Raw genomic sequence first — 27,473 nt, 5'->3', positions numbered from 1 at the left:
GTTTAGATTTAAATATACGCATACTTTCACAGTAGTCTTTAAATTTGATTCTATGTAATTTTAGTACTTTTTGGCTTCGAAAAATACATTTTTAATACATTTTAGTACTTTTTCGTCAATATCATTTATCATACCTGACCCACATATTTAGACATAATCCTTCACCTCATCCATTATTGGAAATCTAGGCTAATACAAAAATGCTTTCCAATAATAATAAAAAAACTGTAAAGAATGAAATTCCAATGCCAATCTTTTTTGAATGAATCTATGCTTTTATAGATCCATACGAATTTCATCATTATCTTTCTTGTTCTTGTTCTCTAGACTTGATTGTGCGTTTTGGTCAGAATGTTAGAAATTAGGAAAGGAAATTGATATTTAATCATTATTTCACTTTTAGACTCATATAAAGCATTGACTTGAGATTACTACAAATACAATATGGCAAGTAAAATATAATATTATTTTGTTTTGTGCTACACAATATAGTACATATTTTTAAAATTAAATCAACTAAATATTATGAGCTTGTGATTGCAAAAAAAAAAATATACAATTAATAAAAAAATACAGCCTGTCGTTGTGTGTGCGTGTGTTTTGATATTTTTGTTTGATCGCGTTTAGAGAATTTTTAGTTGCTTTTAAGGTTGTTCAAATTGTGTTGTGGTTAAGGGAAGGTATGCATAAAAAATAGATTTTGATTGATCGAACTCTACTTTATTAGAAATTTGATAATTATATTTTGATAATAATGGAAAGTGCACTAATGGTTTTTTTGGGATTAAAATTGATATACATCCCTTTCATAAATCAATGTTTCTAACAACAACCATTTTTTCAGAGGTCTATTTTAAGCAGGGATGAATTTGACTTTTTGTGCAAAAAAAATTGAAACTAAAATCGAACAAATGGCTTCTCATAATTTTCTATAATTTGTTCGATTCAACTCTATACGATTTTCACAACCTACTAATCGTGATTATATTATGATTGCTTGAGAATTAGTCGACGTGATTGCCAAAAATTTGCAAAAGTTCATTTAAAGGAGATTAAAAAAAGTCATAATTCGGCTTAAAAAAAATTAAATCGAGTTTTCACCGATTAAACACTTTCCACCAAAACCAAACTTTTTATCGAATTCTTATCATGTTGAATTCCATGTGTCTAGTTTTTATTATTTTAGAATGCCAATTTAAATTTAATTTTTAGTTCATACCTTCCCTGGCTTTGCCTGTCCAGTTTTGTTTAAATTAAATATTATGTATTTTTTATAGAAACATAAGAAAGTTCTTAATATATAATATGTATATTTTGTGTCACACAGATTTACATAAAAAAACTTTTAGATATTTAAATAGGAGTAGTTACAAAAAAGGCATTAAATTATTATTACAAAGAAAACAAAAAAAAATAGTTACAAATGTTGCTTGAGTTTGACTAAGAATGTTTGTTTACTTTTTGACTTCCTAGGGAAAGTCATCATTACAATGGAGACATACATATACAGGTACCTCTATACATACATTCGCATACATATAGAGTACATATGTATATAAAAAAATAAATACAATATAAAATTATGTATATTCAGTTTTAATATGCAGAAATTCGAAATCGCTTGTTTTGAGAATATATGGGATTTTCCCCCATAATTGATTCCAACAATATATATATTACCAAAATATGGAAATTAATTTTTAACACACAGAGAAGGGCTATCATAACAGCGATTGTAAACTGCGATAAGACATATTTATTTAAATTTTTTAAAAAATCTCTTCTAAATTTTGAAAATTGTAAGAACTCGACTTTTTCAAAATTAAAAATTTAAAACATCGACTTTGCGATTGCAATAAATTATAGTATCCCGGTATCAAAGGCTTAACTCTCTCATATTACCATGCTTTAATTTTGGCTCTTCTCTGGGTGCTGTAGTATATATATATGGTGATGAGAGAGGGAGAGTTTACAATCAATACTTAAATCAGAGAAAAAAGATGTATATGTATATATAATTCATACGTATAAATGAAAAGAATTGCAACTAATTAATGCTAACATAAAAGAGAAATACATATTTCATAAGAGAATCAAACTAAATCAGGCGTTTCTATGACTAAGTTAAGAGAGTCCATATGCTCATAACTGTGGTAAAAAAATTCCGAGAGAGAATTACTTTATATTTATGTGGTTGATTTTGTTTTATGTTCATAGTGTTATTGTTGTTGTTGTAGTTGCGGTGTTGTGAGATGTAGTCGAAGTTGTTTATCTTTTATTTTCTTAAAAAAAAACATTATGAATTTATTTTTTTTTGTTTGTTTTAAATTTGCGGATTTGTTTTAGAGATTTTTGTTTCTTGTTTTCTATCCATTACTTTCTTAAGTTTGTGTGATATTTATCCTGTTCTTTACAGAGAGATTTTTTTGAGAAGATGGTGGGTTTTGTTTGTAAATTTTTTCAATTTTTTTCTTTGTGTTTTTTTTCGTTACCATTCTTTTTGTTTTTATTTTTGATAATTTTTTGTTTTGTTTACTTTAGAACTGCTCTATTGGTTGTTGGTTTTCTCCTTGTTGTTAATTTTTGTTTGTTTCTTCATTTATGTTTTTAAATAAATGTTTGTTGTTGTTGTGTGTGTAATGACTGAATAATAAAAATTGTTTTTGTTTAATAAAGACCGCAACCTCTGAGATTGTTAGCAATGATAACATCAGTGACAGCATCGAATACAAATTGTATGTTGTTTGTATCTGTAGCACACGTCATGTGGCAGTAAATTTCTTTTGAGGTTGATTTGTTTTTCGCTTCAAATTGAGCTTGAATGTACGCAGCTGCCTCACCATACTCTTGACCACCTGCAAAATAAATATAAGAGAAATTAATGTCGAGTTTTTGTTTTTGTACCACAAAGATCTAATTAATTATTTAATTAATTTAGTCCATTTGAAAATAATAAAAAATATATTTTTATAGGATGACTTCCATAAAATAATATACACCCAAGGACAATTTTTGGAAAAATGTTAACCCTCCAATTGAGAGAGAATGCCTTAAATGTTTATTAGAAAAAGTAAATCATCGTCAGTTATTTGTGGGAAATGGAAAATCCCTGGACCCGTACAGGACTATTCCCTAGTGTGTAAGGACCAGGGATGATAAATGATGTTCGAAGCCAAAACGTTCTAAAATTACATAATATCAAATTTAAAGACTATTGTAAAAGTATATGAATATTTAATTCTAGACCGATTTGGACAATTTTTTTTTTAGTTTTTCTAAAAAAATCTTATTTTACAAAAAAATCTTATTTATAGAAAATTTTGTAAAAATTTTATTTCTATAGAAAATTTTGCCAACATTTTATTTCTATAGGAAATTTTATCAAAATTTTATTTCTATAGAAAATTTTGTCAAAATTTAATTTCTATAGAACATTTTGTCAACATGTTATTTCTATAGAAAATTTTGTCAATATTTTATTTCTATAGAACATTTTGTCAAAAATTTATTTCAATAGAAATTTTTTTTTCTGCGAAAATGTTGTCAAAATTTTATTGTATTTCTATAGGAAAATTTTATTTCTATAGGAAATTTTGTCAAAGTTGTATTTCTATAGAAAACTTTGTCAAAATCTTATTTATAGAAAATTTTGTAAGAATGTTATTTCTATAGAAAATTTTGTCAAAATTTTATTTCTATAGAAAATTTTGTAAAAATTTTATTTCTATAGAAAATTTTGTCAACATTTTATTTCTATAGGAAATTTTATCAAAATTTTATTTCTATAGAAAATTTTGTCAAAATTTTATTTCTATAGAACATTTTGTCAAAATTTTATTTCTATAGAAAATTTTGTCAATATTTTATTTCTATAGAACATTTTGTCAAAAATTTATTTCAATAGAAAATTTTGTTTCTGCGAAAATGTTGTCAAAATTTTATCTCTATTGAAAATTTTGTTAAAATTTTATTTCTATAGAAAATTGTGTCAAGGTTTTATTTCTATAGAAAATTGTGTCAAAATTTTATTTCTATAGAAAAAAATTGTATTTCTGTAGGAAAATTTTATTTCTATAGGAAATTTTGTCAAAGTTGTATTTCTATAGAAAATTTTGTCAAAATTTTATTTCTATAGAAAAATTTGTCAATATTTTATTTCTATAGAACATTTTAACAAAAATTTATTTCAATAGAAAATTTTGTTTATGCGAAAATGTTGTCCAAATTTTATTTCTATAGAACATTTTGTCAAAATTTTATCTCTATTGAAAATTTTGTCAAAATTTTATTTCTATAGAAAATTCTGTCAAAGTTTTATTTCTATAGAAAATTGTGTCAAAATTTTATTTCTATAGAAAATTTTGTCAAAATTTTATTTCTATATGAAATTTTGTCAAAGTTGTATTTCTATAGAAAATTTTGTCAAAATTTTATTTCTATAGAAAATTTTGTCAATATTTTATTTCAATAGAAAATTTTGTCAATATTTTATTTCAATAGAAAATTTTGTCAAAATTTTATTTCTATAGAAAATTTTGTCAACATTTTATTTCTATAGAACATTTTGTCAAAATTTTATTTCTATAGAACATTTTGTCAAAATTTTATTTCTATAGAAAATTTTGTCAATATTTTACTTCTATAGAAAATTTTGTCAATATTTTATTTCAATAGAAAATTGTGTCAATGTTTTATTTCTATAGAAAATTGTGTCAAAATTTTATATCTATAGAACATTTTGTCAAAATTTTATTTCTATAGGAAATTTTGTCAAAGTTGTATTTCTATAGAAAATTTTGTCAAAATTTTATTTCTATAGAAAATTTTGTCAAAATTTTATTTCTATAGAAAATTTTCTCAAAATGTTATTTCTATAGAAAATTGTGTCGAACTTTATGAACCCTGGTAAGGACCAGTCCCAGTTCTGGTTTAACATGGGTTTGTCATTGAAAATGTTCGGCCTTAAAGATGGTGTATAAAAATCAGCTGACCACAACTAATTGTTTTTCTTGTAATAGTCACAGAAAATTTCACGAAATGTTTTCCAATTAAAATCGTAATTGAGTTTTAAAAAATATCCAATTAAAAATTTATTAAAAAATTAATTTTTTAATTGAAAACAAAAAATCAATTACAAAAATTAATAGTATCAATTAATTAATTTTAACTGACTTTCAATTAATTTTTTAGTTTATACTATCATTTCTGTTATTGAAGACATTTCAATTTAAAAAAAAATAGATAAATTAATTTCGTGATTGAAGACAAAAAATATTTTTCACGAATAGATGTTATAAAAAAATTATAACAAACTTACCTGTATATTCGGGGAAACAGATTGTCAGAGGACTCTTTCGTATTTTCTCTTCGAATAAATCCTTTTTGTTTAAGAATAAAATTATCGAAGTATCCGTAAACCATTTATTATTACAAATGGAGTCAAAAAGTTTTAATGATTCTTGCATTCGGTTCTACAAAAGAAACATAATAATTTAATTATTAAAAATATTAAAACAATAAAACTTTGTTTAAACAATAAAACTTACTGTAGTTTCATCTTCATGCAAGACTTGATCATATTCAGACATGGCAACACAAAATATAATCGCAGTAACATCTTCAAAGCAATGGATCCATTTCTTTCGTTCTGAACGTTGGCCACCAACATCGAACAGTCTGAAGGTGAGATACAAAAATTATTAAAATTTGTTTAGTTTTTAATTAAAAACACACAACCACACTTACTTAAAGTTAAGATTTTTAAAGGAAAAGTGCACTTCAACGATACCGGTTGTTTTGACACGAGTGCGCAATATATCCTGTTCGGTTGGTTGATAATCTTTGGCGCCTAACCGATCCAAATCGTCCAGGAAACTAAAATGATATTAAAAATACGGAAGATTTAATGTAAAAGTAATTTATTTATTTAATGTAAAAGTAATTTGTTTCTCTACAAGATTTTGTTAGATTACATTACAAAATTAATTAATTAATTAATTATATTTATTTTTTTTGGGTGTAATAGTATGACCTAATTTATATAATAAGTATGCCTCGCAATAGCACTGCATTAATGCCGATGTAGTAATCTACACCACTTCATTTGACCAATTTCAAAAAAAAAAAAATTAGAAAAAAAATTGTAAACTCATCACAATAATCCACACTACATTAGCTGTTTATATTTTTATTAGCACTCAAGTGTAAATTATTAACGAATTTGCATTTGTTTCTTTTCCATTCACAAATCTGTACCTATCAAAAATTGAATTTATTTCACGGTCTCTTACAGCTTGGCGAAAAAAATGCTCCCATTCATGTCGATATACTATTGTTAAAAGATGTTGGTTGTTAGTTAGATGGAATCTGGCTAAAATTAAACAGATGTAATTTCAATTCAATTTTTTTTTATTGTGGCTTTGCGATTTTTTTCTGGTACTCAATTATTGGTGAGAAATTTGGCAATCTATAAAAGAGATTGGTAACCTATATATTTTTTATAATAAACTTCTTAAGACATAATATAATTGAATATACATGAACCTCTGGCGAAACATTTCCTACCCAACATATAGGAAAAGTATTGTTCATTGTGTTAAAAAAAGGTCCAAGATGTTATTATCGATTGCTTACAACTTCTACTCACAGAAAACAACTGTCTTATCGGCATACGATAACAATGCCTCAAGGAGTTTTTGCGTAGCAAAAATAACCTTACATTTTTTAAGGGGAGCGAAACTTTCGCTGAAGGCACCATACCATACTCTTTAACAAAGAAACTTACAATGCCAACAACAAATTTGTTATTGTTTCTCTTAATAAAAGAGAACAAGAATCTCACTTGATGTATGCATACCATTGCAAAGAACAATCAGACATAGTAAATTTCTAATTAAAAACTACAAGAGTTAAATAAGAAAGTGTATGGGTGTGTGAAATTAATTGTGGCTATTTGAACGTATTGTCTTTTTAAGGGGGTTTCAGGAACAGAACTACCTTAGAAGAACATTGACAAATAAAGCAATTTCTTCTTATAGGTCTCTACATTTTGATATTAATTCGCTCATTTTGAGAGTACTTTTCATATGAAACACCATCAGGGTTGCCATTTTGGTCCGATCGGACCAAAATTTGTCCAAAAAACTATTTGGTCCGATGGTCGGACCAAATGGAATTCGTTTGATTTTGGTCCATTTTCGTCAAATCGGTATTTTTTTCAAAATTTTCTATAGAAATAAAATTTTGACAAAAATATAATATTTTGACAAAATTTTTCAATAGAAATAAGTTTTTGACAACAATATCTATAGAAATAAAATTTTATCAATATTTTCTAAAGAAAAAAAAAATTTGCCAAAATTTTGTACAGAATTAAACTTTAACAAGTAAGGAAAGTCTAAAGTCGGGCGGGGCCGACTGTATTATACCCTGCACCACTTTGTAGATCTAAATTTTCGATACCATATCACATCCGTCAAATGTGTTGAGGGTTATATATAAAGGTTTGTCCCAAATACATACATTTAAATATCACTCGATCTGGACAGAATTTGATAGACTTCTACAAAATCTATAGACTTAAAATTTAAGTCGGCTAATGCACTAGGGTGGAACACAATGTTAGTAAAAAATATGGGAAACATTTAAATCTGAAGCAATTTTAAGGAAACTTCGCAAAAGTTTATTTATGATTTATCGCTCGATATATATGTATTAGAAGTTTAGGAAAATTAGAGTCATTTTTACAACTTTTCGACTAAGCAGTGGCGATTTTACAAGGAAAATGTTGGTATTTTGACCATTTTTGTCGAAATCGGAAAAACATATATATGGGAGCTATATCTAAATCTGAACCGATTTCAACCAAATTTGGCACGCATAGCTACAATGATAATTCTACTCTCTGTGCAAAATTTCAACTAAATCGGAGCAAAAAATTGGCCTCTTTGGTCATATGAGTGTAAATCGGGCGAAAGCTATATATGGGAGCTATATCTAAATCTGAACCGATTTCAACCAAATTTGGCACGCATAGCTACAATGCTAACTCTACTCCCTGTGCAAAATTTCAACCAAATTGGGGTAAAACTCCGGCTTCTGGGACCGTATTAGTCCATATCGGGCGAAAGATATATATGGGAGCTATATCTAAATCTGAACCGATTTCAATAAAATTTGGCACACTTGACTATAGTGCTAATTGTTCTTCTTGTGCAAAATTTTAAGCATATTAGGGTAAAACTCTGGCTTCTGGGGCCATATAAGTCCATATTGGGCAAAATATATATATGGGAGCTATATCTAAATCTGAACAGATTTCTTCCAAAATCAATAGGGATCTATTCTCAGCCAAAACACATACTTGTGCCAAATTTGAAGTCGATTGGACTAAAACTGCGACCTAGACTTTGATTACAAAAATGTGTTCACGGACAGACGGACATCGCTATATCGACTCAGGAGCCCACCCTGAGCATTTTTGCCAAAGACACCATGTGTCTATCTCGTCTCCTTCTGGGTGTTGCAAACATATGCACTAACTTTTAATACCCTGTTCCACAGTGTGTGTATAAAACTGTTATATAGATATAAAAAATGCAAAAATTTTATATAGGAAGACAATTTTGCGATTACTATCTATAGAAAGTTTGACAAATTTTCTATGGAAATAAAACATTGACAAAATTTTCTATAGGAATACAATTTTGGTTAAATTTTCTATACAAATAAAATTTTGGCTAAATTTTTTATAGAACTGAAATTTTGACAAAATTTCCTAAAGAAATGAAATAATGGCAAAATTTTCTATAGAAATGCAATTTTGACAAAATTTTCTACAAAAATTAAATTTTGACAAAATTTTTTTAATAAAAAATTTTAATAAAGTTTTCTATAGGAATAAAATTTTGACAAAATTTTCTACAGAAATAAAATTATGACAAAATTTTCAATAGAAATAAAATTTTGACGACATTTTATATAGAAGTAAAATTGTGACAAAATTTTATGTAGAAATAAAAGTTTACAAAAATTTCTATAGAAATAAAATTTTAACAAAATTTTCTATAGAAATACAATTATAACAAAATTTTCTATAGAAATAAAATTATGTCAAAATTTTCCATAGAAATAAAATTTTGACAAAATTTTCTATAGAAATAAAATTTTGACAAAATTTTCTATAGAAATAAAAGTTTGACAAAATTGTCTATCGAAGTAAAATTGTGGAAGAATTTTAATTTTTAAATGATATTAATTTAATTTGGAAAAATGGTCCGCTGGTACGAATTTTGGTCAAATTTTGGTCCAAAATAAAAATTCATTGTGGCAACGCTGAACACCATATCAATTTGAAGGTACACACAAAAATTTTTTTTCTGATTCAATCACGAAATTAATTGATCCAATTAATTTTTAATTGAAATGTCTTCAATCACAGAAATGATAGTATCAATTAAAAAATTAATTGAAGGTCAATTAAAAAGTTAATTGAACCAATTAAAAAATTAATTGATACTATTATTTTTGTGATTGATTTTTGTTTCAATTAAAAAATATGTTGAATCAATTAAATTTTTAATTGAATATTTTTTAAAACTCAATTAAAATTTTAATTGGAAAAATTTTCGTGAAATTTTTTTGTGTGTAATATGAGAATGCGATTTTCTCAAATTGAATTTTAAGCTGATTCTTTGAAAACATGTTTCAAAGTGTGCTGAATATAAAAGTTTCTCAAACGCTAGTGTTTAGTGGGTGGATTCTCTTTGATGATGGAGAATCCTTCGGGCAAAACATTTGTTCTAAATTAGTTAAGCGTTGCCACTTTCTTGTACATAAAGTAGAAACTTGTTGGGAGAATCTTGATGAAATAAGAGAGTTGGTAATTATTGTTGCCAAAGTTTGCATAAATTAAAAAAAAATAAATAAAAGGTCGGTATTACGTTTGGAGAATGATTTCGTTGAAATTGTGTGGTCATGTTTTTTCTTTTATCTTAATATAGATTGCAACTTTGTTTAAAAAAATATTAAAGATTTTTTAATATCAAAATTATAATGCAATTCCATATTCATGGAATATTTAATTACATTTTCTTAAAGTATTTATTTGAAATTATGTCATTTCGTTTATAATAAGCAATTGTGTTGGACTTCTGTAATATTTTGTTGCAACATTGTTAAGATTTCTCTTTCCAACTTAATGAAGATCACAACGTGAACGACGATGATGAAGATACCATGACAAAATCTCAAACAAAAAAACAACAATTAAATAAATTTCTTAACGTAATCATGCGTACCTAATACATAAATTTTATCTTAAACATCTTACAAAAGGAGACGAGCTGACACAAAATACCCCCCCCCCCCCCAAATTTAAATAGACTAATGCAATGGCTATGTATGGGAGCCATAAAATACAATTAACTGATTTTAACGTACTTCTTTTAATTACGCTTTAATGGCATTGAATGGTGCGTGACGCCCAAGGTTATACCAATTTGCACGTAGACCATAATGTTGAAATGGAAATTGGGTGATATAGGAAAACGTTGTAGTTGAAAAACTCAATTTTTTTTAATAGTAGAAGGAAACACAGAGGATTGGATGAGACGTAATGGTAGAATATAATTTTATAATATTATTAAATAATTTTTGTTATTTGGTAGTAAGGTCCCATATGCAGCCTTGGCAGAATCATAAAAAATAATGTTTTGTTAAAGTAGAATTTAAGTTTTAAATAGTTTTTTTCTTATTTTTAATTTAGTAGCAGATAATATTAAATTTAATTGGCAGAATCATATTTTAGCTTTTAATTTAGTTGGTAGAATCATAAAAAAAGTCTAAAATTAAGGGATCGTGAATGAATGCATCATTATGTTTTTATTGACAGTTTTTAGTTCAAAAAGTAATTATTAATTTTCTCATTGTATTTTTTGAATTTTTAACAAATTGGCGGCAACAATCCAGTCTGTGGAGCGATGAATGCCTCTTATGCAAACACATTCTCTAGTGTGAGTGGATCAGAGAATGAAAGAGTGTACTCACAAGATAGTATATCCTAATACTCAAAGATATTGCATTGAATATGATCTTTATGCCCAACACTACAATCATATTCCATCACCGTAATTTTGAAACTCTCTCTCTCTTGCATTATCTGCTTCTCGTACATAAACAACATAAATATGCCGAAGAGAATTTACGCTCGTATGCTCTATTTGTTGTTGAAGGTATATACCATACCCCACATATCGCTGTGTGGTAAACCCATTTATGGACAGAAAAATTATACGTAGAAAAATTACTTAGTAATTTTAGTAAATATGAAAAAAATTATTGTTGTTTTCAACAGAACATTATTAAAATTAACCCTCTAATTAGAGGGTTCATTTCATAAGGAAGATTTTAATAAAACACACCTTAAAACAACAAAAATGGGCAAAATTAAAAGAATACTTTTTTGAAACTATTCAAGAGGCTTTGCAGCATATGCTGAATTTTTTCGTATAAATTTTTCTTGCTTAGTTCTCTTGCATTTGAGTCGTTAATATTGACAATTTAATCATCTGGAAAAAAATTGGGACATTAGAGGTTTAAGACAAAATTGCACAAAATACGAAATTTTGTCGCTATAATGCAAGATGCTCTTAATGTAACTTATACGTATGTAAATAATGCGTAGCTCAAGTCTCAAACTTGTAATTTTTTTAGTATGTAATGCCGCATATGATAATACACAATAACATTTTGTGGGACAAACTGTCAAAATCAAAAAAAAAAATCCAGTTAATTTGATTGATGGGGTATTTTAGCTTGAAAGTGAAACAACTACAATATGTCATATTTCTTTCAGAAAGATAAATACAAATATGTGTATATTGTAAAAAAGTAAGGTAATGTTTATACAAATAACAAAATTTTCTAAGTATAGGAAAACAATTATTTAAAACAATGTCATGCCTCATTCACATTATACTTCCAAAATTTCATTTCACCCAGATTTCAAATGTTATTTGATTTCAAATCTACTTTTAGTAGATTTTAAACCCAATGGCAATCAGTGGAATTATGTGATTGCTTTATATTTTTTGGATGGAAATGTGGGCCGCAGATTAACTTTCTTGCAGCGTGAGATGGCTTTGTTAGCCGTTTCAAGGCCATAATTCATGCCAAAGGTAGCCAAATCGAACAAATCTAAACAGATTTTAAAAATGTATGTAATTTCCGTAATTTTTTGCTTTTAAACAATAATGTTTTAAAAAATGAAGAAGCGCTTTCCTTCCTTGTTACATTACATACCAGCCACCTTGTACATACTTCCCCTTTTTTAGATGACATTTTTTATAATTCCAATATTTCTAAACATATTGTTAATTATTTCAAGGTAATTTTTAATGCAAAACAATTAAATGGGAAAATATTCTTTAATATTTTATGTAAAATTGGTCATTAATTCATTATTTGAATTATGTTCAGTGTTTTTTATTCTGCAAAAGACTACAACAAAAAATATGTATACATTTCAATTGCTATTGTTACATACATATATATCAGTCCGTTATGTATATAGTGAAGTACATACCAACATCTGTAAGCAAAAATGTTCACATCTATGGATTTTATGCCTATACTGTATACTCATACATTCACACAGTCTTCATTTAATTACAAAACAATTGATTTATAGCCGTAAGCAGATTGTGTACCTGTGTGCAGAGTGTGGGGGCTTGATGCCTTGTCTTGCCTTAATTTTTTTTCGCAGGGCTCTTTTCTCTTTTTCGCTCCATTCCACATGTAACACAATTTGTCTAGTGGAACAAAAAAATAATTTATATTTGTTGCAAAAAACAACGTGTCAACATTTACAAATTGCCAAAGAACATGGTAACAATGAATAGGAAAAAAAAAACACGAGATATATGGAAATCTTTTGTGTCGATCTAATAATGCATTAAACGTTGTATGATGAGATGTAAGTATAAGTTAAAGATAAATAGATGTGCCCAATTCCGTAGAAATATTTGGAAACCGTGCAATGTAAGAGATTATTTTTTGTCAGAATTAAAGATGAATTAAAAAATATTTGCAAATAGTTGTACAATAATGTTATTACAATAATGTAATTACAGTGAAACCTCTCAAAAGTGAATAACTCTCGAAAATGGACAATAATTGTCCATTTATTGCTATAATATCAAATTAAAGTTATCGTCTCATAAGTGGACAACTCCCGCAAAAATATTATTTTTTTACTAGATTCTCTTAGATATTTACCAAAGACCATTCAGAGATGAGAATAGAGCTATGCTCTCTTTTACTGAGAGAGGAAATGTTAAGGCTGTTAGCAGGGCTGCCAATTTTGCCGATTTATCGGCATTTTGACGATTTTTTACTCACAAAATGGACAACTCCGATTTTTTTCCGATTTTAACGATATTAGACACATAGTTTATGGAGTTTAAGTTTTTACATTTTGAAGAAATTTTTGAAAATATTAAAATATATTTGAAAAATGTTGGGAAAAAATTCGGAAACAGAACGTGGAGTACTTTGGCTTTTCGAGTTTTGTCAAAATTCGTAATCATGATTCTTCCAAACTCCACAGCAAACGTAGACATTTTTAAGCAAAAAAACTAAAATTAGATGATAGCTGGAGAATAATTCATTGGATGGAATATTCTGTTTCAAAACAACCTAAAATGAAATAACTCAAATTGTTTTAATACCAAAATTGATAATGATTTACACAGAATGTGCAATAGAAACTTTTACTTTTACTTATTATTATGATAAAATTCTAGTACGGTATAAAAAATAACCACCATAAAAAATCACCTATTTTGGAAAACATGGGACTTTTTCTTTAGTTTCAAAATATATAATTAAAAATGTTACTCAATTAATAACAATATTTTAGAAATATAGATTTTTTATACAAAAATTACGAAATATTTTTGTTTAACAAAAAATGATTTTTATGGTAATGTTATTTGTATACAAAACTGATTTCTTTATTTACTTTGTTTTTAGTTTACCCAAAAAATACGTTTAATTATTTTAATTAATAATTGCCGACTTTTTGACGATTTTTAAAATGCAAGTGCCGTTTATGACGATTTTTATCGAAAAAAGTGACGATTTTTCTTGAAATTTTATTGGCAGCCCTGGCTGTTAGTGATAGGTTTTACCAACCCACTCTACACTTGATATTTGTTCCCTCATTTTCAGAGCACAATGCTGTCTCTTATTTACTAGATTCTCTTTGATATTTACCATAGACCATTATAACTACGCTCACTTTTATTAAGAGAGAAAATATTAAGGCTGAGAGGTTCAGTTTTATTTTTTGTCAAAATTATTTGTTCTAGTTGTAAGGTTATAAATGGACCAAACGGACTATTTTTCACTCAGTTTAAAAATGTTCTCTTTTGTCCTCTATGTACATATATCCTTAAAAGGTTAAGAGAATCCATTGAAGATAAATACGGCCACAGTTAAAGAAAATACAGAATCCATCCAGAAGCACATTTGCCAAAGTTGGTAGAATTCGACCAAAAATGGTAGATTTTTACTGTTTGGTAGATTGGTGGAAAAGAAAAATTTTCTATAGAAATACAATTTTGGCAAAATTTTATTTCTTTAGAAAATTTTCTACAGAAATAAAATTTTGACAACATTTTCTACAGAAATAAAATTTTGACAAAATTTTCTACAGAAATAAAATTTCGTCAAAATTTTATTTCATATTTGTTGTTTTGATCTCAGCTTAAAAACCATTGCGTTGACTAAACTACAAGAGTAACTTAACTAACAGAGGAAAATAATGTTTGTCAAATTTATTTGGGCAAAGCCCTACAGACTGCAAGATGGTTGGTTGGACGCACGTTTCGGAATTACCACATTCCTCATCAGCATCCTCTACTATCAGCAGCAAAACTATCAACCAATTATAAGAACAAATTCTGGTAGTTCACTAAACCCAAAGTGAACCACACTTGAACTTTCCGAAAAAGGTTTATGATAGTTGGCTTTTGCGGAAATAAATCTTTGTACAAACATTTCTCTTTTCCTTTGCCAATTTCAAACCATCGATTTGAGTGCAGTTGCCTGGGTTTATTTCGATCGTGTTCCTTCTTACTTCTTCTATAGAAATAAAATTTTGATGAAATTTTCTATAGAAATAAAATTTTGACAAACAAATAAATTTTATTTCTATAAATTGTGACAAAATTTTCTAAAGAAATACAATTGTGACAAAATTTTCTAAAGAAATACAATTGTGACAAAATTTTCTATAGAAATAAAATTTTGACAAAATTTTCTCTATAAAAAATTTTTTGACAACATTCTTTAGATATACAATTTTGACAAAATTTTCTCTAGAAAAAAAAAATTGACGAAATTTTCTCTAGAAAAAAAATTTTTTTTGACAACGTTTTCTCTAGAAATAAAATTTTGACAAAATTTTCTCTAGAAAAAAAATTTTGACAAAATTTTCTTTAGAAATAAAATTTTGACAACATTTTCTGTAGAAAAAAATCTGACAAAAAATTCTATAGAAATACAATTTTGACAAAAATGTCTATAGAAATAAAATTTTGACAAAATTTTTTTTATAGAAATACAATTTTGGCAAATTTTTTTTTATAGAAATAAAATTTTGACAAAATTTTCTATAGAAATAAAATTTTATATTGTTGTTTTTGATCTCAGCTTAAAGCCATGCATTGACTAAACTACAAGTGTAGCTTAACCAACAGAGGAAAAGTATGCTTGTCAAATTTATTTGGGAAAAGCCCCATAGACTGCAAGATGGTTGGATGTACAGCTGTTTCGGAATTACCACATTCCTCATCAGCATCCTCTACTTGCAGCAAAACTATCAACCAATTATCAGAATAAATTCGGGTAATTCACTCAACCCAAAGTGAACTACACTTGAACCTCCCGAAAAAGGGTTTGATAGTCGGCTACTGCCTAAACAAATTTGCCAGCATATCTCTTTTCCTTTGCCAAACTCAAATCATCGAATTGAATGTATTTGGCTGGGTTTGTTTTTGAGCGTGCTTCCTTCATTCGTTTTGTTTGTTATTGTTGACTTCTCTTCAATCGTTATTGTTGTTTTTGATCTCAGCTTAAAGCCATGCATTGACTAAACTACAAATTTTGACAAAATTTTCTAAAGAAATAAAATTTTGACAAAAATTTCTATAGAAATAAAATTTTGAAAATTTTTTATAGAAATAAAATTTTCACAAAATTTTCTTTAGAAATAAAATTTTCAAAAAATTTTCTTTAGATATACAATAGTGACAAAATTTTTTCTAGAAATAAATTTTTGACAAAATTTTTTCTATAAATAAAATTTTGACAAAATTTTCTCTAGAAATAAATTTTTGACAAAATTTTCTACAGAAGATTTTTTTGTTTGGTAGTGTTTTGGTAGAATTTTCCCCAAATGTTGGTGGATATAGGTCGATCGGTATAGGTACATTTTCATGCAGATCAAACTTATTATATTCTCATCGTACAGTGGTGAAAGGTATTATCAAAATCAGCAGTTTAGCCATTCCATTTGAAAATATAAAATAAAACAAAAAATTAAAGCAAAAACAAAAAATATAATTATTTTATGAAATAATTTCGAAAATTATTGGTTAACCAAGTAATGGTTACTTGGCTTTAGTTGGATAGCAATTTTGATGTTGGTTACATTGATTCCAACCAAGCATTAAGAAGCAATAGCAATAGCTTCTTTGCCACATTTTCAACGTTAAGCTGAAAAATATTTCTCAAAACATGATTTGTTCATTAGCTTCAAGTCTATTAGTTGTGTGCACTATAGATGTTTCGTTGGAAAACAATGGAAAATCAACTCAATGAGCATTTCCTAATGTGTCTCTAGTCCAATTACTATTTTTCCAATTAAAACCCTCTTGCTAATGGTCACAAATAGCTTACAGGGTAAAAAGATAGAAATAATAAAAAGAGTTTGAAAAAGGTACGAGGGTGATAAGTACTAAAACAAGAATAACCCGTATTGCACAGTCCAGTAAGTGACAATAGAGCAAGATCGGAGTTAGTGGCCTAATCCGACCTCCTTCGTAAGGTCTCTGGACATTCGTATCAAATGAAGAATGTTTACCTTCCGTGAATATATAAGAAGATCAAAATTCATAATGGGTAGATCAAAACAAACCAATAACTTCCCATAGAATATTTCAATTGGACATATGCCGAAGAAAATTTACAAACCATCAGGTATCAAGGATCACTTGTCCTCTTCTTATGTCTACTTTTTTTCTTTTGATTTATAAAAAATTAATATAAATTATACCATGAACAACCCCGGTAAAATTACAGCAAATTAAAATGAAATAACTGACAAGAGTCTGACGTTGAAAGCAATAACAGATTTGGTCTAATATCAATTACTGTCGTAGTTAATGAAAACGAAGTCAAAACAAATTTATTTAAACTGTGCTGTCGTAGACGTTACGATGGATACATTTTCATTTATATGTGTTATCAAGAAAAATCAAATTGCGACCATTGTGCCGGAAATAAGCAATAATGGAGGAAGCCCTGGTATTTTTATACATATGCTTGATTATATAGTTTTTTGTTGTGTATTGTGAAGAAAAGGCATGGTGGTTTCTATGTTCCAGATTTCGTGGGGAGATGTGGACGCAGAGACTTTGAGATTTTATTAGATTTTTGTCTTCGTGACGTATGATAAGGTTTCACAAGTAAAGACAAATGTTTCATGTACCACTCACAGAAAAATAAATTGGCATAGTAAAAATACTTAAAAATTTAATATCAATAAAAAATTATTTTTATTAAAACTAATGATTTTTAAACACTCTGAATGTTAGGATTGATTCTATCCACAAAAGAAATGTAACATTTGGCAACCCTGAAAACTACTCTGTGACAGGGATGGAAAATACAATTTATAAGAATGTACAAAAAAGGTTTTTTTTTAGCGAAAAAGTACTTTTCACTAAATTTCAACAAAAACTCCATTGGACTGAATTTTAGTTTTATATCCGCTTACAAAGAGTATCGTAAATAAAGAAATAAATTTTTGACAAAATTTTCTATAGGCATATATTTTCTATAGAAATAAAATTTTGACAAAATTTTCTATAGAAATAAAATTTTGACCAAATTTTCTATAGAATAAAATTTTGACCAAATTTTCTATAGAAATAAAATTTTGACCAAATTTTCTATAAAAATAAACTTTTGACAAAATTATATATATAATAAAATTTTGACAAAATTTTATACAGAAATAAAATTTTGACAAAATCTTCAATAGAAATAAAATTTTGACAAAATCTTTAATAGAAATAAAATTTTGACAAATTTTCCAAAAGAAAACAATTTTGACTCAATTTCCTATAGAAATAAAATTTTGATAAAATTTTCTATAGAAATAAAATTTTCACAAAATTTTCTATAGAAATATAAAATTTTAACAAAATTTTCTATAGAAATAAAATTTTGACAAAATTGCTATAGAAATAAAATGTTGACAATATTTTTTATAGAAATAAAATTTTGACAACATTTTCTATAAAAATAAACTTTTGACAACATTTTCTATAAAAATAAACTTTTGACAAAATTTTCTATAGAAATAAAATTTTGACAAAATTTTCTATAGAAATAAAATTTTGACAAAATTTTTTCTAGAAATAAACTTTTGACAACATTTTCTATAAAAATAAACTTTTGACAAGATTTTCTATAAAAATAAACTTTTGACAAAATTTTCTATATAAATAAAATTTTGACAAAATTTTCTATAGAAGTAAAATTTTGACAAAATTTTCTCTAGAAATAAATTGTTGACAAAATTTTCTATAGAAATAAAATTTTGACAAAATGTTTCTATAGAAATAAAATTTTGACAAAATTTTTCTATAGAAATAAAATTTTGCCAGAATTTTCTGTAGAAATAAAATTTTGACAACATTTTCTATAAAAATAAACTTTTGACAAAATTTTCTATAGAAATAAAATTGTGACAAAATTTTATACAGAAATAAAACTTTAACAAAATTTTTTCTAGAAATAAAATTGGACAAAATCTTCAGTAGAAATAAAATTTTGACAAAATTTCCAAAAGAAAACAATTTTGACTAAATTTCCTATAGAAATAAAATTTTGACAAAATTTTCTATAGAAATAAAATTTTCACAAAATTTTCTATAGAAATATAAAATTTTTACAAACTTTTCTATAGCAATAAAATTTTGCCAGAATTTTCTATAGAAATAAAATTTTGACAAAATTTTCTCTAGAAATAAATTTTTGACAAAATTTTCTATAGAAATACAATTTTGACAAAATGTTTCTATAGAAATAAAATTTTGACAAAATTTTTCTATAGTAATAACATTTTGCCAGAATTTTCTATAGAAATAAAATTTTGACAAAATTTTCTGTAGAAATAAGATTTTGACAAAATCGTCTATAGAAATAAAATTTTGACAAATTTTCCAAAAGAAAACAATTTTGACTAAATTTCCTATAGAAATAAAATTTTGACAAAACTTTAAAAAGAAATAAATTTTTGCAAAACAATATTTTCTCCAAATGTTGGTAGATTATTTTTGTTTCAACCGTCACTTTAATGGTTCTCATTATTTTAGTATGCGATCGATAATTTCTTATCTAGAAAGTGTTCGTGCGGAAGCGTAATATATATTCACATGCTTTTTCCAACTAAAACATTCTTGATATCGGCTCAAAACTGTATACACGAAAGGTACTAAATCATCATTCGTGGGCGTACCACGGTACTGACCAGAGTGAAACAGTATTGAAAAAAGTACTGCATTTTCCATGCCTGCTCTGTGAGCAAAATTAAACCCATCGCCACGGGAGCCACCGTGGTGCAATGGTTAGCATGCCCGCCTTGCATACACAAGGTCGTGGGTTCGATTCCTGCTTCGACCGAACACCAAAAAGTTTTTCAGCGGTGGATTATCCCATCTCAGTAATGCTGGTGACATTTCTGAGGGTTTCGAAGCTTCTCTAAGTGGTTTCACTGCAATGTGGAACGCCGTTCGGACTCGGCTATAAAAAGGAGGTTCCTTGCCATTGAGCTTAACATGGAATCGGGCAGCACTCAGTGATAAAAGAGAAATTCACCAATGTGGTATCACAGATTCGATCACCTCAAACATGTTTCAAGAGCAAAATGTTATTTTTGTATGGTGACCATGTAACATGTTTGTCACTAAAATGTTATTTTCTCAAATATAACCTTCTTGCCGAAATCAGATACATGATTTCCGAGAAAATAACATAGTTGCGAAAACCATGTTACATGGTCACCACCCAAAAATAACATTTTGCTCTTAAAACATGTTTGAGGTGATCATATTCCTTCTCTGGGTGCACAATGGACTGAATAGTCTACGTGATCCTGATACATCGGGCTGCCACCTAACCTAACCTATCGCCTGTTTTGCGTTGCCAACAACAGGCCTTATAAAATCTACCTTGCCCAATGTAAAAATTCATATTGATTTTATTTATCCTTAAAAAAACAATTCACAAGAAGATAGTTGTTTTGGTTTCATATTTCGTTTCACAGGAAAATATTATCTCTTCTATGTGACATAATATTGATAATAACATAAAAATCCTCTTCATTTCGTTTTTGTTCAGACAATTTCCCACCCATCGATTTGAATAGGCTTTTCATTAAACAACGTCCCATTATAATTCTATGTTAACGACCCATAATTCGCTTCCGCTAAAAAACAATTTGTCCCATTTCTATTTTACATAGTTTCTTAATGTTTCTACTTTTCTTCTTTGTGAATAGCCAAAAACAAAAGAAATTATGCTTTTAGTTGAAACCATGTCATAACTAAATTACAATATAAAAGTGTGAAATTACAGTAATTTGTGTATAAGCTCTATATAACGCAATAAGGAGATGATGATGATGATGATGGTAGAGATAACTATAGTTCATAGAGTTGCCATAAGCAAAAGTTATAACTAGCACATCACGATTTAAATGAATGAAATTGGTTGCTAAAAGAGAGAGAGAGAGAGGGGGAGATTGAATTAGAGAAAAGATCACAAGAGCTAAATGACAAGTAGAGTAGTATTTTGTTTTTTTTTGATATGCATGATTGATATGGAGAGTAACGGAAAATATTTACGGATATTAACACACACACACGCACACCTATACAATGATGTTAAATCATTTGATGTTAAGTTGGCTTTGACTACAATGTATTTACAACTTTAAGCTATTGTTGTTAATTTCATAGGATTTTGTTGATCAGGTGTTTCTAATATTATACTTATATGTGTGTGTGTGTGCGTTGTGAATTCCAAACTAAATTCAATACAACCTAGAGTTGTATTATTTGGCTTAATGTCTATGAGATATGTTTGCTTTTACTAACACACGCACACACATATATACACGCCCAGACAAACATTTTTACAAACAAAAACAAACCGTAAATTTATTTGCTCCCCACTCACTTCAGTCACACGGAATTTTAAAGTATAAGTTAAGACTTCAGGTAAGACAGAGGTTTAGTTGAACATTTATTCTGTGGCTGCAATGAACGAACGAAAACGTTGATACATATAAACCAAAGACAAATAGAAAAACAAATCGAATAAAGGAAAATCGTTTGCAATTCTCTCTTCTTTATTACTCGGTTTCCGTGAATTAAGGATATGGATACAAAAATTATGTGAACTTTTAATTACACTAATATGATGATGATGATGGTGATAATGAATGTATGCAGATGAATTAAACGGAATAAAATATTTCCTCAAAAGTAGAGCAGCCAGTCTGCAAAGTCTATGGTAAAGAGAAAAATTTATACAAAAAAAAAAAGTTGTGGAAAAAGTTGTTAATTTTTTTTATAAGGCATTGTATTAAAATAAAATTGCAGTGTGTGTCTTTATGAATACAGAGAATAATAAAGTGGTTTATGTATTCCTTTATATTGTGATATCCATTTTTTTCTCGTGTTATTGCCTGTGCGTGTGACCCATAAAAAAGAAAGAAAATGGAAAATTGATAAATATGTCTAAATAGAGCTTACATGTGAAAACTAGACAAGTGTATGTAAGCCTTTTCAAAACACCAAAACGGAAACAATAATTGAAAAGGAAACAAGTGAATAAAGTGGAAAGAAATTGTTTTGTTTTTTTTTTATACAAAACCAGAAAAACTCAATGTTAGCGATAGTTACGTTTAGCAAAAGACTTTCATTATCTTTGGATTAAAAAACATAGGAGCCCTGCTTTCTAACAACAATAACAGTCACACGCCTAATTACTGTCAATAAAGGTAATTGTATGAATGTAACATTATTTTTTGTCAAGTTTGTTTTAGTAAACTTTTCTTATATCAAAAGATGTAAACGATGACAGATATATAAAACAATGGTGGTTATATTCGAATTTTTTGACATAGCAAACATTATGAGGGCTATGAATAGAAATTGTTTTCAGACAATTTTTAGGATAAATAAAATGTTGACGAAAATTTCTATAGAAATAAAATATTGACAAAAAATTCTATAGAAATAAAATATTGACTAAATTTTCTATAGAAATAAAATTTGGACAAAAATTTCTATAGAAATAACATTTTGACAAAATTTTCTATAGAAATATAAAATCTATAGAAATAAAAAAATGTTCTATAGAAATAAAATTTTGACAATTTTTTTTTAACAAGTATATCCGGCCAAAAGGATATCATTTTAAAAATTTATAAAGTTGAGTATTTGTCTCTACATTGTTTACAACAGAAAAAGTTACGTGAAAGTGAGAAAGATATAGAGGAAGATACAAATTAAAAACAAGTATGTACCCTCCACCATGGAACTTCTACTAAAGACGGTCATCCACAATTGAATTACTTGGGTTGCGGCCGATGGCAAGGCATCTTAAAATTTTTTAACATCATCTTCTATATTGTTAGTTAGTCCATGCAGGATATATATTAGACAAAAGAAGGGTCGATTAAATACGTATATATTCAGTTCTTGACCGGTGTATATAAACTATGAAATGCTTCATAAATTTTCTACAGAAATAAAATTTTGACAAAAATTTTCTATAGAAATACAATTTTGACAAAATTTTATATAAAAATAAATTTTTGACAAAATTTTGTATAGAAATTATATTTTAACAAAATTTCCTAAACACATAAAATGTTTACAAAATTTCCTAAAGTCATAAAATTTTGACAAAATTTTCTATAGAAATGAAATTTTGACAAAATGTTCTTTAGAAATAAATTTTTGACAAAATTTTGTATAGAAATTATATTTTAACAAAATTTCCTAAAGACATAAAATTTTGACAAAATTTTCTATAGAAATATGAAATTTTTGACATTTTCTATAGAAATATGAAATTTTTGACAAAATTTTCTGTGGCAATAAAATTTTGGTAGATTATTTTTGGCTCAAGTGGCAATCGTGATTTTTTTGTGATTTGGGGGCTATATATAATATAGATTGATACGGACTAGCGAAATGTACCAAATTCCAACCGGAACCGGATGAATTTTGCTTCAAGAGGCTCCGGAGGTCAAATCTGGGCATCGGTTTATATGGGGGCTATATATATAATTATGGACCGATGTGGACCAGTTTTTGCATGGTTGTTAGAGACCATATACCATGTACCAAATTTCCGACAGATCGGATGAAATATACTTCTCTTAGAGGCTCCGCAAGCCAAATCTGGGGGTCCGTTTATATGGGAGCTATACATAAAAGTGAACCGATATGGCCCATTTGCAATAGCATCCGACCTACATCAATAACAACTACTTGTGCCAAGTTTCAAGTCGATAGCTTTTTTCGTTCAGAAGTTAGCGTGATTTCAACAGACGGACGCACATGCTTAGATCGACTCACCGTGGTTCAATGGTTAGCATGCCCGCCTTGCATACACAAAGTCGTGGGTTCGATTCCTGCTTCGACCGAACACCAAAAAGTTTTTCAACGGTGGATTATCCCACCTCAGTAATGCTGGTGACATCTCTGAGGGTTTCAAAAGCTTCTCTAAGTGGTTTCACTGGAACGCCGTTCGGACTCGGCTATAAAAAGCAGGGCCCTTGTCATTGAGCTTAACATGGAATCGGGCAGCACTCAGTGATAAGAGAGAAGTACACCAATGTGGTATCACAATGGACTGAAGTGAGCCTGATACATCGGGCTGCCACCTAACCTAACCTAACCTAGATCGACTCAGAATTTCACCACGACCCAGAATATATATACTTTATGGGGTCTTAGAGCAATATTTAGATGTGTTACAAACGGAATGACAAAGTTAAATACCCCCCATCCTATGGTGGAGGGTATAAAAATGTGAGTTAGTCTTTTTTAAATTATTTTCACATTCTGTATAAGGCGACAAGGTTTAAAGTTTTCTTTTGTCTTTAAAAATTTTCGTTATAAAAAAAAAAATCACGAAAATTTTTACAATTAAAGTCTTTACTGAGGTTTAAAAAATATTCAATTAAAAATGTAATTGATTCAATAAATTTTTTAATTAAAACAAAAATCAATCACAAAATTAATAGTAGTTTCTCTATACTCAAAGAAAAAATAATTTCCTCCGGAACAAAATTTCAGACAAAATAATATTGTCTTAAATAGCAAGTAAACTTGGATTTATGACAAGTATTGTTATGATTTTAATTTTTATTGGCCTTTAAAGAATTTTGTTTTTGTGTTAAAAGAAAACTTCGTTTGTCTAAAATTTCGTTCCCTAAAGGGTGATACGGTCAAAATTTGGTCAATATAAACTTGACGTATTTCTTTCAATTTTGCATTTAAAAAACCTGAACACCCCTCATTTTGAAGGTGTGTGTGTGTAGAATGTTGCTCCTATTTTGATTTTGGAATTCACTCTTCAGTTGTCAAAATGCCGTCCAAGCAAGAAGAGCAGCGTATCAAAATTTTGCTCGCGCATCGCGAAAATCCGAGCTACTCGCACGCAAAGCTGGCAAAATCGTTAAAAAAAGAAATCGAAAACCAGAAGCCGCTGAGACGACAAAGAGAGTTGCCGGTAGTTTCAAGCGAAACCCTAACCTCACTCTCCGAGATGCCGCAAATAAGCTGGGTGTATCGTCTACAACCGTGCATCGAGCCAAAAAACGAGCCGGACTATCGACTTACAAGAAGGTAGTGACTCCAAATCGCGATGATAAACAAAATACGACGGCCAAAGCGCGATCCCGGAGGCTGTACACGACGATGCTGACGAAGTTTGACTACGTCCATTACTGCGTGGTAATGGACGACGAAACCTACGTCAAAGCCGACTACAAGCTGCTTCCGGGACAGGAGTTTTATACGGCAAAAGGAAGGGGAAAGGTAGCAGATATTTTCAAGCACATAAAACTGTCAAAGTTCGCAAAGAAATATCTGGTTTGGCAAGCCATCTGTACCTGTGGCTTGAAAAGCAGCATTTTCATAGCTTCCGGGACTGTCAACCAAGAAATTTACGTGAAAGAGTGTTTGAATAAACGTCTGCTGCCTTTCCTGAAGAAACACGGTTGTTCCGTACTGTTTTGGCCGGATTTGGCATCTTGCCATTACGGTAAAAAGGCCATGGAGTGGTACGCCGCCAACAACGTGCAGGTGGTTCCCAAGGACAAGAACCCTCCCAACTCGCCAGAGCTCCGCCCAATTGAGAAATACTGGGCTATTGTCAAGCGGAACCTAAAGAAGACCAAAAAAACTGCTAAGGACGAGCAGCAGTTCAAGGCAAACTGGCTTTCTGCGGCGAAGAAGGTGGACAAGGTGGCTGTACAAAATCTGATGGCAGGTGTCAAGCGTGAGGCCCGGCAATTCGGATTTGGAAAAGCGAAAGCCTAACTGAATATTTTTCCTGAATTTTATACTAATTGAACTTGAAAAAGAAATTTAATTTGATTTTTTAAATAAACGATTTCACCGATTTACACGCGTTTTCCCTTGACCAAATTTTGACCGTATCACCCTTTAGAAGAGAAAACTCATTCTATCCCAGTTTGTTCGTCCGTATGTCCAATTATTTGTTGTTCACAAAATTAATGTTGCAATTTGTTGATTGAGAAAGTTAGATTTATTTTAGATATATTTCTTATGACAAAATAGTTAATTACACAAATTCATATAATATATTTCCTACGACAAAATACATGACATTTCGTTACGGAGGAAAACTTTTTATGTCCATTAGAGCTCGACCGAAGTGGGTTTTTTTGGCCGGAGCCGATGTTCGGCAAAAAAAGGCAATAATCGGCCGAAGCCGATTATTTTCCTCAAATTTATGATTGAAGAAATTTGGTGTGTTTTAGTTCAATATTAGAATATTTTTTTCAACAAGTGCATAAATACAACAATAAAAGGTAATTCAGTCCAGTAGCTTGATATTATAATGACAAAAAGGATTTTTATAATTTTTTTACGTTTTTTTTTTTGTACTGGGTGTTTTGACTGAGACAAATTTAACATTTGGACAATTCAATATTAAATAAATTATTCAAAAAGCTTCGGCTTCGGTTAATCGGCCTCTTGACGCCGAAGGCCGATTCGTGGCCGAAGCCTATGCTTTGGTCGAGCTCTAATATCCATAAAGCCGTTTCTGTCTGACTTTAACTATTTCTTGTTTTTAAATCTCTAGTTATTCAGTTTTGTAAATGAATTTTCCTAGAAAATCCTTACCAAAAAATATGCCATTCAATTAATTTCCATTTATATGTTTTTAGTCAAGCTCTTCTACCTATCCATCATGGCAATTTTGCCATTGCTTTCATGTTATCCATTATTTAGAAAAAGAATGGTTGTATTCCGGCAAACATATTGCTTTGAAAGCTTTCATCATCTCCATCACCGTAAAATGTTAATTAATATATTTTTTTTAATTTAATTTAAAAGCCAATAATGTCAAAGAGTTTGCCAAAAAGAGGCTTAATTTAATTGAAACCAAAACTTAATTGATACAAAAAGCATAGTGCCTATCAATAACATAGATGGTCTTTGACATATAGTAATCAAGTTATTTATTCTTCAAAAACATTCCAGCTAACAACAAAATGTAAAACAAGCTCCAATTTTGTCATAACATTGATGAAATCTTCCATCAACATCATCAACCAGAGAGTTTATCAAAGAATTTATGCATCTATGTAACATTGAACATTCCATGTGTAGTCAAATATCTGTTTGATTAACCTTCTAAAACTGGTTCCCGGTTTTATTATAGGCTGTTTTTGTAATGAATTAACATTTTATTAGTTTATATTTTGAGTGCAAATCATAAAAAGGTTATTCAAATGGAAATGACCTATTTTGATTGAATGTTTAATGAGTTCTGTATTTGGTATTGGGAAGATGATGATAAACCGCTCCCAAAAAAATAAACAAACAAAAAATAAAAAGCGAAATGTA

At 28.5% G+C, this 27,473-nt stretch overlaps 2 protein-coding genes across 12 annotated transcripts in view; one reads left to right on the top strand and one right to left on the bottom strand.

Annotated features, from left to right (window-relative positions):
- Positions 1-559: 559 nt before the first annotated feature.
- Positions 560-27,473, bottom strand: part of Galphao (G protein alpha o subunit) — a 159,243-nt gene continuing 132,329 nt past the window's right edge. For all 7 annotated transcript variants that reach the window (XM_075312545.1, XM_075312546.1, XM_075312548.1 and 4 more), the window contains exons 5-8: positions 5,746-5,874; positions 5,547-5,676; positions 5,318-5,471; positions 560-2,855 (exon numbers count right to left, since the gene is read on the bottom strand). In XM_075312545.1, the coding sequence (XP_075168660.1) occupies positions 2,668-2,855; positions 5,318-5,471; positions 5,547-5,676; positions 5,746-5,874 (601 nt within the window). In that variant the 3' untranslated portion in view covers positions 560-2,667. The remainder of the gene's footprint in view (positions 2,856-5,317; positions 5,472-5,546; positions 5,677-5,745; positions 5,875-27,473) is intronic.
- The window catches only part of Cyp49a1 (Cytochrome P450 49a1), a 34,542-nt gene continuing 28,658 nt past the window's right edge, over positions 21,590-27,473 (top strand). The window contains exons 1-2 of one of the 5 annotated variants that reach the window (XM_075312543.1): positions 21,590-21,867; positions 22,234-22,357. The gene's annotated coding sequence lies outside the window, so the exon portion shown is untranslated. Of the gene's footprint in view, positions 22,358-27,473 lie in introns of all 5 variants that reach the window. The other 4 variants (XM_075312542.1, XM_075312541.1, XM_075312544.1 and 1 more) reach the window with 4 other exon arrangements.

This window comes from Haematobia irritans, chromosome 5, assembly GCF_050003625.1.
Source record: "Haematobia irritans isolate KBUSLIRL chromosome 5, ASM5000362v1, whole genome shotgun sequence".
NCBI lineage: Eukaryota > Metazoa > Arthropoda > Insecta > Diptera > Muscidae > Haematobia > Haematobia irritans.
This window is presented reverse-complemented; position numbering and strand designations above follow the sequence as displayed.